At 40.4% G+C, this 15,261-nt stretch overlaps 1 protein-coding gene across 1 annotated transcript in view; it reads left to right on the forward strand.

Moving 5' to 3' along the window:
• Nucleotides 1-10,748, forward strand: part of Golga5 (golgin A5) — a 34,462-nt gene extending 23,714 nt beyond the window's left edge. The window contains exons 8-13 of the mRNA XM_010609220.3: nucleotides 628-756; nucleotides 3,580-3,678; nucleotides 4,060-4,285; nucleotides 7,234-7,339; nucleotides 7,933-7,996; nucleotides 10,290-10,748. Coding sequence (XP_010607522.1) covers nucleotides 628-756; nucleotides 3,580-3,678; nucleotides 4,060-4,285; nucleotides 7,234-7,339; nucleotides 7,933-7,996; nucleotides 10,290-10,370 — 705 coding nt within the window. The 3' untranslated portion in view covers nucleotides 10,371-10,748. The remainder of the gene's footprint in view (nucleotides 1-627; nucleotides 757-3,579; nucleotides 3,679-4,059; nucleotides 4,286-7,233; nucleotides 7,340-7,932; nucleotides 7,997-10,289) is intronic.
• The last annotated feature ends 4,513 nt before the right edge of the window (nucleotides 10,749-15,261 follow it).

Below are 15,261 nucleotides of genomic sequence, written 5' to 3' on the forward strand. Positions count from 1 at the left end.
AAATGAACATTAAGATGCTGACCCTAATCTCTCACAGTACTGAGTGGACTTAATGCTTAACTCATGTGGGCAAACACTGAAAACTAGGGCTGTGTTCTTTGCACCAGTAGATGTAACAAGAAATCTAGGAAGTGGTTGCATTTGAAGCAATGAGAGAAATACAGGAAGGTATAGTCATAAAGCTAAAAGCAGAAAATAATAGGTGATGCAGTGTAAGAAGAGATTTATTCTTTTCATTTATTGATTACTACTATTCACACACACACTGTACCCTACAGTAACTAATGCAGTGAAGTCCTTTTTTGGTGTTGTAGTTCTGTCTTTTCTGCAGTCACTAGCTAGCTTGAATGAAGATGTGGACCTCCCAGGGAGTCACTGTCTGCTCTACTCAGGAACCCTGACGGTTTATGTGCTGTAGCAGCTGCAGCACCCACTTCATCCTGCTGACTGCGACCGTGTCATGCAAGGAAAGGGTCGGGTTCCATGCTTCCTACCACCTGAATCCATGCCTCACTCACCTTTGTCCTCTTGCCTGCTGAACTCAGTCCACAACACGTGACAGTTACTCAGTAAAGGTTGAGCTGAAAGGTTACTTACTGCTTTCACGCGTAAGCTTCTTCTTTTTAGGATATGGAGGCTCAGCAGGTTAGTGAAGCGGAATCATCAAGAGAACAGTTACAAGATCTGCAAGACCAGGTAGCTGCACAGAAAGCATCTAAACAAGAGCTGGAGGCAGAACTGGACCGTCTGAAGCAGGTAAAGTCTGGGATGGATGATTGTGAGGAAGAAGCTGCCCTCTAGTGGTTGCCTAAGGAGACACCTGCCGGGAAAGCAGGGCCTGAGCTCCAAGCAGCATGGAAGGTGCTGCTACCACGTTATCCTCTACCTTCCTTGGTTTCTATTTGTTAAAGCACAGAATGCCTAATATTGTAAAACTAACTAGAGAATTGAGTAGAACTCAGTGCCTGTCACAAGAGCGTAACTCTTTCTACTACCCTGTGTCTGTTTTGTATCTCCTTATAGAGAGCAAGAAACATGAGTATTGGTCAGATGACTTTCATAGTTTTATTACATTTGTACTTTCTAGGAACTACAGTAAATGCTTAGTAGAAATACAATGTTAGTGCCATATTAACTGCCCTTTCTGTTTGGGAAAAAAATGCTTGTACAGACCACTCTTAAAAAGTATGTTTGAAATTTTATTTTGTTCAATTAGCAGTTATAAGTTATATCTCCCTAAGCCAAATTATTTTACATTAATGGATTTACATAATAGCTTCTATATTATTCTAATATTAATAATACCTTACATCTACTAAGCAGCTACATTATTGTAAGCAATAGTACTATTCATTTTTACAGAAAAAACTATTATAATTCTGTTACAAAACATTTCTGGCTTGATGTATTTAAATACATCAAGATTTTTTGTTTTTATTTTTTCATATGTATTTAAATATTTTTATTAGATTTATTAGGAAAGTAGTACTTAAAATCTGTTTCCTGAGTAGTAAGAGAAAAACTCACCAGCAACCAGCAGGGTCTGTCATAGGCTGTTTTGGATAACTTAATTATATAATTAAGACTGTCCTTTCAGAAATTGTACTTTAATTTATTTAAGGAACTTTTATGTATTAAAATGCAACAATTTGATGGACTTATTATTGAGCTAATTTTCACTTTATTGCAGCAGATGGTTTTGCTGCATCCTCTCCCCAGTGCCCTTTTTAAAATGAGGGAGTCAAGTGGAAAATGAGCTGAAGATAGCTATAGGCTATTTACCTAGTAATCAGCTGTTCTAGATGTGTGAAGTATTTAATCTTAGGTTTAAATGTCCTCCTTATTAATTTAAGTAATTTCAGCCTTGAATTTCATGGTAGCCTAGAGCTTGCATGAAATCAGGCAGACTTTCTTGTATTTGTGATTCTCCTACCCTGATTATCTCGCTTGTCGTCTCCTGATTGTCCTGAATCTCCATCAGTTTCAGCCTGCAGAATGAACAGGCTGGGGTAAATGTGTGGTCTCGAGGTTGATGCCACATTGTGTGCTGCTCCTTTACCCCCAGGCTGCTTGTGCAGATAAGCATTGTGCTTTTGAAAGTTCTTAGTAACTCTCATTAGCCTCTCTTCCCTGTTGTACATTGTATTTCAGTGAGTTGGATGTGTGTTTTGGCTAGGCATGTCAGGTTCTTCCCTGACTGATTATCCAATATTCAATCCAACAGTGCATCAGTGCAATTGTGAGAGAAGCCTGGGAGTGTTTCTTTGATGCCCCTCTCTTGTCAGTGCCAAGCAAAAGAGATATTGCCTATAAGTACATGAAAAGTTCCTGAAAACATGACACATAAAAACTTGTGCTTTCTTCTGTCTGACTCTACCTGGGTGTCCTTGTACATTGTTTAAAATAGTTTATCTTTACTGGTTCTAGATGCCACCTTTATCATGTCCTAAAATTCTCAAGGTATCAAGACCTCTTTCTGGTCTTTTACTCTCTTCCAGTTTGCCTCTTTATGCACCAGTACCACATTGCTTTTAATTTCTGGCATTTTATGTTTTAATATCTTTATTAACTTGTTTCCTTGTTGCATTTTTCTGGCTGTTCTCTCTTGCAGTTTTCCATATGAACTTTGGAATAACCTTAGGTAGATTTTTTTTTAAAATACAAATTTTTAAAAATTGGGATCATTTCAAATTTATTAGTTAACTAGAGGAAAACATCTTTGTGATATAGTCTTATCCAATTACATGGTTTGACTTTTTATTGTTTCAGTATTTTTATATATTCTTTGGAAATGCTTTAAAGTATTTATAGATGTTTTACACATCTGTTAATTATTTCTTTTGTTGCTATTTCATAGTGGATCTTTGTCCCAGTCACATCTTCTAATTGCTTAATATAAAGCTAATTTTTTACGTATTATCTTAAACTCTGCCACTCTACTGAATTCTTACTGTTTTTCTTTACTTTCTCGTGTACTTTGCCCACATTTCTAATGTAACTTCTAGTTTGTTTTGGGGGAGGGTATTTATTTACTTACACTTATATTTTTAGCTGATACATAACATAAAATTGTTTTTAACAGTCTGTTTTTTGAAAATTGTATTGCCAACAGTATCAGTCTTCATCTCATACATAGTCAATATAACCTCCAGCCGTGCCACTTTTGTTATTGCATACTTGAGATTCATAAAGGGATGACCTAGTCTAGATAATACTTCCTGTGTTTTCTAGTGATTTACTCTGCCAAGAGATTTTTTTTTTGAGACAAGTTTTCGCTATATAGTCTAGGCTGGCCTTGAAGTTACGGTGATCCTCCTGCCTCAGCCTCCCAAGTGCTGGCATTACAGGCACATGCCACCTCATCCAGCACCTGCTAACATATTTCTGGCCCTGTGTTCACAGCATCATGCTAAAGTGTTAACTTCATCAGACCTGTCCAGATCCCTTAGTTAATTCATTCACTGTGTGATCAGTGCTTATCAATTGTATGTCCATCTTAGGGCAGGCTCTGTTCTAGGTATTGAGAAGGGAAGAGAGAACACTGATTGACCTTTTCATTGTGCTTGTTCTACTCTGTAGGAGTTCCACTACATAGAAGATGATCTGTATCGAACAAAGAATACATTGCAAAGCAGAATTAAAGATCGAGAGGAAGAAATTCAAAAACTCAGGAATCAGGTAAGAATATGAATTTAGGGGCAGGCGACAGAACCCAGAGCCTTTGCAATGAGCTACATTCTTTGGCCTTTTTTTTTTTTTTTGTATATCAGGGTCTTGCTAGGTTGCCTAGGTTGGGCTCATACTTTCAATCCTCCTCACAGAGTGAACCTTACAGATTGTACTACAACCCCTTGCTTCTGTTGTATTCAGGGCTGATTTTTGACTCCCGAAATGTATTTTGTGTCCTACAATTGTTTGAAAATCACATTGTAGACATTGAATCACCATAGAGTTTGGAAAACCAATTAATGCTACAGCTTACCTGTAAAATTATAGCAAGGTGACTTCTGTATTGTGTGACTTTCAGTTTACATAATTTATGAACACTTTGCCTTCCAGCTTACCAACAAAACACTAAGCCACAGCAGTCAGTCCGAGCTAGAAAGCCGCCTGCACCAGCTCACAGAGACCCTCATCCAGAAGCAGACCATGCTGGAGAGCCTGAGCACCGAGAAGAACTCCCTGGTCTACCAGCTGGAGCGCCTCAAACAGCAGATGAGCTCCACCTCAGCCAGCACCAGCAACGGATCCTCAGTTAATATGTCTGCAGTTGACAGTAGCGAAGGTAACCAGATTTTGAAAAATTATACAAAGACCACTTTTATTTGAAGAGAAACTTCATCCAGTGGAGGATCTGATTTTCTTTTGCTGAGAGACCTGGGCCATGTCCTCTTAGTACCATCATTAGTGAGATGCATCATGGGTCACTTAGTAACCGTCCCAGCTGTGGGACCTGGAGAGAGCAGGCCTGGGGGCGGAAATCATTTTGAAATGTTTGAGACATTTAACGTGATACCAGCAAGGCCAATAACTTAGTAGAGAAGAGCTTTTAGGAAACTTGAAGCAAAATTTGTCTTAGTGATCTTCCAATAAATAAGATACTAAAGCTAGTATATAATTCACATACATGCAGGCATGCTTGGTAAAGCTATAGATCCAAAAATATATATTCAAAGAACAGTATAAGAATCAGTAAATCATTTTTAATCTTTTTTTTGGTACTGGGGATTGAACTCAGGTCCTTGTACTTGCGAGGCAGGCGGCGGAACCATTGAGCTAAATCACCAGCCCAATCATTCTTAATATAAGACCCAAATAAAGTCTACAAATAGTTATTTAGCAAATCTTTTAGTCTTTGACTTTAAAAATATTTTTTAACTTTTTTTTTGAGACATGGCCTTGCCATATATTTCAGGCTCGTCTCAAACTGGTAATACTTCTGCCTCCACCTCCCAGGTGCTAGGGTAAAATTATTTAAGGAGCTCTGTGTCACAGATGTGAGGTTGTAATTTAATTAGGGCAGACAAGAAAGATCTCATTGAAAAGTGCCATTTTATTAAAGCCCCAAAAAGGAAAGGACATGAGCTATGAGGCCTTAAGTGTTTCAAACGGGCGGCACAAAGGCCCTGAGACAGGCCTGTGCCTGGGTGTTTCCAGAACAGCAAGGAGACCCGTGTGACTGCAAGAGACTAGCATGAGATGGGTTCACAGAGCATGGAGGAGGCTGTGTAGGCTGTAGAAGGGCTTTGCTCTGAAGAAGGTCAGAAGTCACTGAAGGGCTTAAGCAGGCTGACAGAGCAGTCATGTGCTTTATCAAGATGTCTCTGGCTTCTGGATCAAGAACATGCTCTGAGGATGTGGTTCAGTGGCCAGGTGCTTGTCTAGCACTCACGCAGCCCTACGCTCAACCTCAGCACCACCAATTTAAAAAGGAGGAGACTGCAGAGGGCTCAGGGTGGAGGCAGGGAGGTAGAGAAGCCAGTGCATTAAGCCATGGAGAGGTTGGAGTTTTGACCAGAGTGGGACTGTGGGGTGGTTTGAGCTGACAGAATTTGCTGGCAGGTTGACTGTGAAGTTGGAGAGAACGGAGTAAAGGATTTTGGCCAGAGCAGATGGAGAGAGGGAGTTGTGCCCTGGGATGGGGAGACCACCAAGAGAGGGAGGGAGGCTGGCTGTGAGAGTGAGGAATCAGAATGGTAGTTTTAGGCCTGCCAAGTTTTAAGCATTAAGCATAAGCATTCGCATTCATTAGACAAAAAAGGGAAGTCATGGGTATTGATGAGGCTGGGGTGTGGGGAGTGGAGTCTTCAGTGCTATGGAAGGGCATGGGGCCTTGCTCCTGCTACCTCAGGAACAAAGCCCTAATGCTGACTCTCCACAGCACTGGGTATTTATAGATGCCTTCAGTTTTGCTAAAATCATTTTCTTGGTTTTTATAAAAAATATTTTTTGTGGATATGGAAACTTAAACATTTTCTATAATGAATTTATCTGTCTTTATTGTTTTATCTACTTTGGGTAGTTAGGAAGTTGGCCTTGAGAATTTCTCCATGTATAATATATTTCCAACTATAATAATTTTCTTAGAAAGTTAATGGCAGTGTACCTTAATCTTTCTTTTTGTTGTTGTTGTGGTTTTTTGTTTGTTTGTTTGTTTGTTTTTGGTCTTTTTGGTTTTTTTGGTTAAAAGAGTAGGAGAAATTTATTGAGGGAAAGAAAGCTTTTATCTGAGAGAGCAGAAGGGGGACCGGAAAGTGGATTGTCCCCTTACCCCACTTTTCAGAGATGTTTTATACATCAAAGCCATGTGTTGAGGCAGGTACAAAGTGGAACAAAACTGTAAGACCCAATGGAAATTTACAAAGTGGGCTTGAGGTGGGGCAAAACCATGACCAACCAATAAGATTACAAGTATAGTCACCCAGGTAATACTGATTAAATAGGGGTCAAAAGGGGGAGCAAGTCACATAGCAAGAGTATACAATGATTTTCAGTAAGGGTAGGGGTCAGGGATATTTCCTGGAAAGGCTGGGTTAAGACCTTGGCCCCGCACCCAGGTGATTGAAACATCTTTAGAATATCAATCACTGCTATTCATCCCCTGAGGAAGCACAGGGATATATATTAGTTTCTCGCCTTTTACAGTTCTGGCCTTCAATGAATGTGTCTCGATTGTCCTCCACGTTGGCTGTTGCTGTGATGGCTTCTTGAGGGCGGCCTTGTCTAACTGCCTACAAGATATCTAATTAACTTACCTATCTGCAATGTTCCCCCCCTCTGAAAAAGTACCCCTAACTGCTGTGAGAGGGCAGAAGGGGAAGACAGCTCTGGCTACTTCCAGCTGAGGAGGGTCGTAGTCATGATCAGCAGTTAGAGTTACTCTATAGAGGGTCTATCTAAAGGGCTTCAGTGCCTGGCATTGTCATCTTGGAAGCTGCATAGCTTTTAAGTCTGGAGGAGACAAAGCCAAAGAACCAGTTAAGAATGCATGGGCCAGGTACAAGATGCCAATGATGAATGTAACTGTACACCTAAAATGTATACCTAAAATGTACCCATAAACTCAATGAGGAAAAAATAAGAATGCATGGGCCAAATTATAAAATCAGCAGGATTGCTGTGAATACAGCCCACGAAGAGGACAAGGAGAAGGTCCAGGGGACTTCAGAATCCAACACAAATCATATTGTATAGTTTAGCAGTTGTGATTAATCTTCTTTCTTATTTAAATAGGCAGACGTCTTCGAAATGTTCCTGTTCTTTTTAATGACTCAGAAACTAATCTGGCAGGAATGTATGGAAGAGTTCGCAAAGCTGCTAGTTCCATTGACCAGTTTAGGTAAGCAGAGCCAGTCAGGACAAGGGACAGACCATCAGCTGTTCTTACAATGTCCGGTGGGTATAAGCACAGGGCATCTGGCCGGCAGAGATGATGTTTAAAGTGACATTTACATTATCACTTGAGTGGTATTTTGGTGTGAAATTTGTTCATGGGGTCTGACAGATTACATACACTTCATTGAAGATGATTAACCCTGTTTTTCTTCTTTCTGGAGTAACTGTTTGCAAGTTAGTGCCAAATAGACTTTCCCTGTGCATGTGGCTGATCTCTTTTGTAACTTCTTTAAAAATGACTTGAGAGAAGGACCAGGTTTGCCTCCTTTAATAACTGTGGCCACAGGATCTAAAGAAATACCTTCTATTGAAGCATAACAGCCACACGCAAATAATGATGAAGTGTTTACTGTGATACCACTTTATGATATTTCTGTGATAAGTGTTTCATGTAATCATTAGACATTCTATAAAGAATCATCCTTCGCTGGTGGCCACATAAATAGTTGTGAAATTTTAAAGATACCAGTAAGTATTATCACAGGAAGATTGGTTGTGAGTGTAATTTTCTTCTTTCTTCCCTACCCGTTTGCACAGCATTCGTCTGGGGATCTTTCTTCGACGATATCCCATAGCACGAGTGTTTGTAATTATATACATGGTGAGTAAACTTGCATTAAAAAAAATTGTGTTTGATTTTTAACTTTTTTTTCAGCTGCTGATATGTACGAGTGTTTGTAATTATATACATGGTGAGTAAACTTGCATTAAAAAAAATTGTGTTTGATTTTAACTTTTTTTTCAGCTGCTGATATATTTTAGCAATTTTGGAAGAGGACAGAATTCATTTTTATAATTATCCTTTTTTGCTTTATAATTTAAGTTTTTAAAAGTAGATTATAAGTTTTTAGCAGTTGTGATTAATCTTCTTTCTTATTTAAATAGGCAGACGTCTTCGAAATGTTCCTGTTCTTTTTAATGACTCAGAAACTAATCTGGCAGGAATGTATGGAAGAGTTCGCAAAGCTGCTAGTTCCATTGACCAGTTTAGGTAAGCAGAGCCAGTCAGGACAAGGGACAGACCATCAGCTGTTCTTACAATGTCCGGTGGGTATAAGCACAGGGCATCTGGCCGGCAGAGATGATGTTTAAAGTGACATTTACATTATCACTTGAGTGGTATTTTGGTGTGAAATTTGTTCATGGGGTCTGACAGATTACATACACTTCATTGAAGATGATTAACCCTGTTTTTCTTCTTTCTGGAGTAACTGTTTGCAAGTTAGTGCCAAATAGACTTTCCCTGTGCATGTGGCTGATCTCTTTTGTAACTTCTTTAAAAATGACTTGAGAGAAGGACCAGGTTTGCCTCCTTTAATAACTGTGGCCACAGGATCTAAAGAAATACCTTCTATTGAAGCATAACAGCCACACGCAAATAATGATGAAGTGTTTACTGTGATACCACTTTATGATATTTCTGTGATAAGTGTTTCATGTAATCATTAGACATTCTATAAAGAATCATCCTTCGCTGGTGGCCACATAAATAGTTGTGAAATTTTAAAGATACCAGTAAGTATTATCACAGGAAGATTGGTTGTGAGTGTAATTTTCTTCTTTCTTCCCTACCCGTTTGCACAGCATTCGTCTGGGGATCTTTCTTCGACGATATCCCATAGCACGAGTGTTTGTAATTATATACATGGTGAGTAAACTTGCATTAAAAAAAATTGTGTTTGATTTTTAACTTTTTTTTCAGCTGCTGATATGATATTTTAGCAATTTTGGAAGAGGACAGAATTCATTTTTATAATTATCCTTTTTTGCTTTATAATTTAAGTTTTTAAAAGTAGATTATAAGTTAACATTTCATTATGATGTCTAGAAAAAAAATGTTTCAGAGGCTTTGCCTACAAATAAAATTAATGCTGTTCAATAATTAAGGTCCTCTACTAATAAAAACAGTGCAGAGCAGTTGCTTTCATTTCTGTCTTGATGTTGTTACTGAAGTTGCTTTAATTATTTCCATGTGTGTTGCTTTACTTTCTGGAAGGGTGACCTGTTTTCTTCCAGATGTCTTAGCCTTAATACATTGATCACAAAAGTACAGGTGCTGTTCCAATGTGTCCCTGTGCCTCAGAGGTGCACTCCCTGTGGTGACTCAAAGGTGGCTGGCTATTTTTTGAGAAAAAACAAAAGCCTACTCAAAGAAAAATGCCTCTGTCCACTAGAGGGAAGAATTATTCCTCTAAACAAGAAGTTTCTAAGAAGAGAATGGAAAGAATAACTGCAAAAAAGGGTGGTATCAGAAAGGTTGCAGAATATGCCCATGGGGTTGACTTCACGGCTGTGTGACTGTCAGCCAGACAAGCACTGTGCACTGCGTCTGTAGTGGTGAGGCTGAGCAATGGAGCCTCCCATCCATCATTCCTGTCTCCCATGAGGGAATTAGAGGAAACTGATCACTGTGGATTGCGTACTGCACGCTAGATCAACCTCCTGACACATCTCTCCCTTCAAGAGTACTTTCCCATTCCTCTTCACCAGTGCCTGGCTGAACTCTCAAAACACCGGCCATAACTATTTGGCAAAGCCTTTCCAGCTACCTTCTATCAGTTCTGACCATGCCTTGTATTCTGCATAATCACCCAATTGGCTATTTATACACACGTGTGCATATCGTGAGCATGTTGAATACAAGACTTCTCTCCCCTCAACTGAGAATTCTATAGGTTTAGCAACTCTTGATTACAGAGCTTATTGAGCTCTTTGTTCATTTGTCCCCTCATTCATCCAGGAAGCATGAACTGAGCCCCCACCATGTTCACACTCTGCCCTCGGGGTCGCAGACACAGAGAAGGCGTGGTTCCTGCCCTCGGTGCACTGCACGGTGGGCCTTCAGGAAAGGTGGACTTACTGACTGATCTGTAAATTGCTGTTTCTTTTTCTAGGCTTTGCTTCACCTCTGGGTCATGATCGTTCTGTTGACTTATTCACCAGAAATGCACCACGACCAGCCATACAGCAAATGAACTGAGCCAGTTGTTTCAGTGATTGGTTATGGGGTTTTTTGGACCTGGGATCTGCAAAAAGGCCATTTGCCTAGAACTGCTAAGAAAGGTGCACAAGATGATCTTATCACTGCAAGCTTTTAACTTTTTAAGTTATTGTACAGGTTCTCTGCCACCTACATCTTCCTCTTATTTCCTTTAAATGGTAAGAGTTTCTAAAACAATAATAAGCCCAGCTCTGCTTTTTCTGAGTTCAGTGGTCCTAATATAGAGAGAGATACTGAGGTGGTTCTCTTCTGTGCAGATGTTCCTGTATTTTAGGTGACACTGATTATGGGTTATAATCAGGGATACTAATTGTAGTAGTGATAAAAAATAAAAAGTTTTCTTTTTTGATAATGCAGTCTGCTTTTGTATTTTACTATCTTTAACTTGCAAATGGAGATTTATTTTTCACATGTTAAAGGCCAGGCTAGTGTAAATCGTTTATGTATAATATATAAATAAAATGAACTGTTCATTTTTCTTTTCTAAATAATGGTTTTTCATCCCCATCCAACAAGAGCTTTCGAGGTGGCCTTCAGTGAGTGGAGCCAGGAATAATAGAAAAGTCACTAAGAAGGGACCATAGAGGTCTGCAGCTGCTCCTTCTTGATGGAAGCCTCTCTCCCTCTCTGTCCCCTGTGCCACTTTAGATTCTTGTTGACACATCATTGTCCTCCACCTCTTCCTTTCTCCATCCCATACTTTAGGTTAATTATGGTACTCATGGCTCCTGCTTATGGCATTTACCAAACAAATATGTGTGTTTTAGTAACACTCCCATGCAAAAACATAGAGTAACCGTTTGATTTTTTTTTTTTTTTTGGTACCAAGGATCGAACTCGGGTCCAACACTTTGAATTTTTAAGTCCAATACAATACCTGTTTTGACTTTGTTTTCCACCTTATGTCTGAATTCTTAAGTTGTTCTGTCACTGGGTCCTGGTGGCTTCTTCTTATATAATTAATACACATGTGGACCTTGGGCTTTTTGAGGGTAGAGTCCTTCCTAGTGGAAGTAGTGGGGGGATTTGTCTTGCTTTTTCTTTTTCTTTTTTTTTTTTTTTTTTTTTTTTTTTTTTTTTTTTGGTACTGGGTATTGAACCCTGGGCCTTTGCAATGAGCTACATACCCAGTCCATTTATTTGTTTATATTTTGAGACACATTCTCACTAAGTTGCCCAGACTGTGCTCAAATTTAGAATTCTCCTGCTTCAGCCTCCAGAATGCTGAGGTTACAGGCAAGCGCCATCATGACCAGCTTTAGGAGGGAAGTTTCTGATGCAGTCACTTAGTCACTAACTGGAAACCTAACCAGTTTCTATTCTTTTCTTTTTTGGTATCAGGGATCAAATTTGGGACCTCGTGCTTGCGAGACAGGCAGTGGAACCACTGAGCTAAATCCCTGGCCGCAGGTTTTTTGGGTTTTTTTGTTTTTGTTTTTGTTTTGTACCAGGGATCAAACTCTGGACCTTGCGCTTGTGAGACTGAGCCAGATCCCCAGCCCCCGCTCCCCCCAGTTTCTATTCTTAAGGCTATCACTACTATGACTTTAATAACCCCCATAAATCCTTCAAAAGTTGTGACCCGCTGTGTGTTTCTTACTTTTCATCACAAAAAGGCCATGTTAAGGGTTTTTCACCTTTTTTTAACTTATGAATGAAAAAGGCAGAGAATTCTACACCATATAAAAGATTAATATCAGGGGATTGGCATAGAGGCACAGCATTTTTGGGGGTTTTTTTTGTTTTTTTTTGTTTTTGTTTTTGTTTTTTTGAGACAGTCTCACTATGTAGTTGAGACTGACCTGGAACTCACTATATAGCCCAGGCTGGTCTCAAACTCACAGCAATCCTCCTGCCTCAGCCTCCTGAGTGCTGGTATTACAGGCATGCGCCACCATGCCCAGCTGAGGCACAGTATTAAATCTATGCAGGATTTATGCCACAGTTCTTAGTCTGAGCTGTGAAGTCTGGTCTTACCTAAACAGAAGAATTTAGTCTTAATATATTTTAAAGATTTGACTCTCCCTCTCTCTAATTTGGAAACATTTCTGGAAAATGATTAAAACCAGGTTACATACCTAAATAAAATGGAAAATAGTACACGCTTCGTCCTTGTGTAGTGCCAGACTTTCTGTCTCTTTGCATGTTCTCCTGGCTTTCATTGGGATGATTATAAACCTTTTTGTTTGGTCTGCATGCATTCTTGAGTTTGGAAATAGATTGACTCTGGCATTTTTTTTTTTTTCAGTTACTTAAATCTTTGAGTTTCGGTTTCATTATTCTTGACCACTAGAAAATGGAATTTTTGAAAGTGTTTCCATTCACTTATCCTTGGATAACATAAAGACTTCCTGACCTAAGTAAAGGGCTTGCTTGCACAAGAACCAAATCTGTGCTCAGTCTAACACATTTATTTAAAGGCATTTCAAATAAACATACATGCACATATACACACAGTTCTGATTTATATTAAGAGGTGTCAGTTGGGAAACTTATTATTTTTACATGTCCCTTTCTCTAGACTTTGTAAAAACCGCAATTTCTGTTGCTACAGAACAAAACCTTCCAAGGAGACACCTGGATTTTGTTAGAATGTGATAGAAATCCGCCTAGCCCTGTCGGTTTCATAGATGAGGGAGTGGGATTTATGGGCCAGGAGCTCCTTGTCCAACAAGCCGACACAGTGCTCACCTGTGGAGAAGTGGGAAGCTGCCCAGCCAGGCCGCATGGGGCGCCATCTCCTCACTGCAGGAGGCCACAGCCGTGTGGCCTTGGGGTCTTCGTGGAAGGGGAAGGAAAGAACTAGTGAGGCCCCAGAGGAGTCAAGGATGCAGGGCCTGAGGGGCTTTGGGTGTGATTGACCTAAAGTGAGGAGACAGAAACATGGCCCCAGGCTGTTCCCACTTGTAACTAGTTATCCAGACTACAGACGTTCAAAGACACACTTCAAAATAAGCAGCGCTTTTTCAAAAGAATAGTTAAGCATTGAACATTATATACGGAAGCTTTACTGTTGAGAGCCATCCTACATAAATTTTGGGGGAAAATCATTTCCTAATTCAAGTATGACTCACTGTCCTAAGGCTTAGTGTTACCCGACTGCAAGCCTGCTATGGCATGCGAGACAACTCCATCACAGCTGAGGCCTCAATGGTCCTGTGATGCAAGAGTTTACATCAGCTAAAGACATCCTGGTTCTTTGACAGCCTGGTATTGATACAAAAAGAGAATGGTTTCAGGGATTTAGCTTAGTGGTTCCACCACCTGCATTGCAAGCACAGGACTCAAGTTTGATCCCGGTACCAAAAAAAAAAAAAAAAAAAAAAACGGTTTCACCTGGGGAGGGATCAGTTCCTTACCAGCTTAGCTCATCCCCACCTATTATTTTAAGAGGGCTCTCCTTACAGCCTTTATCACCTAAGATCCGCATTCATATAGGATTACTGAGGCCCCCTCTGTCACCTGATCCAAGCATTGTGTGTACCCAATAAACAAGGGCTAACTCAGAGTGTCTTTGCCTGTTCTGAGGCACTGACCTCCAAGCCCCCCATCTAGATTGAAATTATGCAAGTCTCTATTGTCTTTTTTTCCTTTGGCCCCCAATGTCCCCCTTTCTAGACAATCAGATGATTGATCACCCTCCAATAATTTATAGATGATACCACAAGGAAAAAAATGGTTAAAATCCTTTTGACCCATAGACTTCAAAGTAATTGAATTGTGAGTGCCTTGTAGTGGCAGCTTCTCAGAGCTGGGAGTAGAGTGTTGAACACAAGCCCCTGCTCTAATGGTGCTTAGATGTAAGTGGAGAAGGCAGATCATTAACATACACGTAACCTGTCTCAAATAGGGTGGTGAAAATAGTGGGGTTGGGTGAGGAAAGAAGGAGTTGTGCAGGACCACAAAGGCTAGGGAGTGGGCTTTCTAGGAAGAGAGGTTAGCACAAGATTTTGAGTGAGAGCAAGAAGCCCAGCATGGCTGGGACAGAGGGTCAGTGGGGTGAGCACAAGGAGCCCATCCTACAGGGCTGTTGGCCAAGGAAGGACTCAACCCTACATCCCTTGTGTAACTGTGTGGTATCCCCTCTGCCTCTGAATCACCACCTTTACAGGGAGACACTTTCAAAGTCTGTTCTGGGGAGTCTACAGACCACCTGTTCAACGTGCAAATGCTGAATGGTAATAACACATGTCAAGGTGAAGCTGGGCTTTTTTCCTGTTTAGTAGCTAATAATACCAAGTCATTGCTTCGAACATTCCGCCATGACTTCTTGGTCTCCACACTCACAGTTAAATCCTCATCTTTGGTCAAGTCAAGGACAAGTAAGTCTAAGAGTACAGCCCTCCATGTCTGAGGGCTGGCTCCTTCTTGTCCTTTGAATAACCATCCCTGGTGTGAGTCACTACCTGGCCTTTCACTACTACCCTAGACCTGTGTGTCTCTGGACATTTCTGTCCCTTGGGAAAGATGTTCTTTAGCCACTCTTAGATTGCTAGGGCCCAGAACAGTGTCTGACACATAACCAGCCTCTGATGGGTGACACTGGTGGTCACTGAATATGGAAATAGGGCAAATCACAAAGCATGACACCACTGCTCTAGGGCTTTGTAGACCCTCATCCAACATCTGTCCTGTTCACACAGCTCTTTATGGTTTTCTAAAACCATAACAAAGAGGCACTAACTGACCCCATATGCTAAGAGCAGCTACGCCGGCTGTCTGCAAGTGGGTGTGACATCCTCGTGCTGGTTTTGTTGGGTGGTGTGTTTATTTTAAACTGGGATACAAAATGGAAACAATGAGAAACAGCCCTTTTGGCAACCCATCAACCACATTCATACTGAAGACATAAGCATTACTCAGAA

The sequence above is a fragment of the Fukomys damarensis genome, unplaced genomic scaffold, assembly GCF_012274545.1.
Source record: "Fukomys damarensis isolate Sample0158 unplaced genomic scaffold, DMR_v1.0_HiC HiC_scaffold_21, whole genome shotgun sequence".
Taxonomy (NCBI): domain Eukaryota; kingdom Metazoa; phylum Chordata; class Mammalia; order Rodentia; family Bathyergidae; genus Fukomys; species Fukomys damarensis.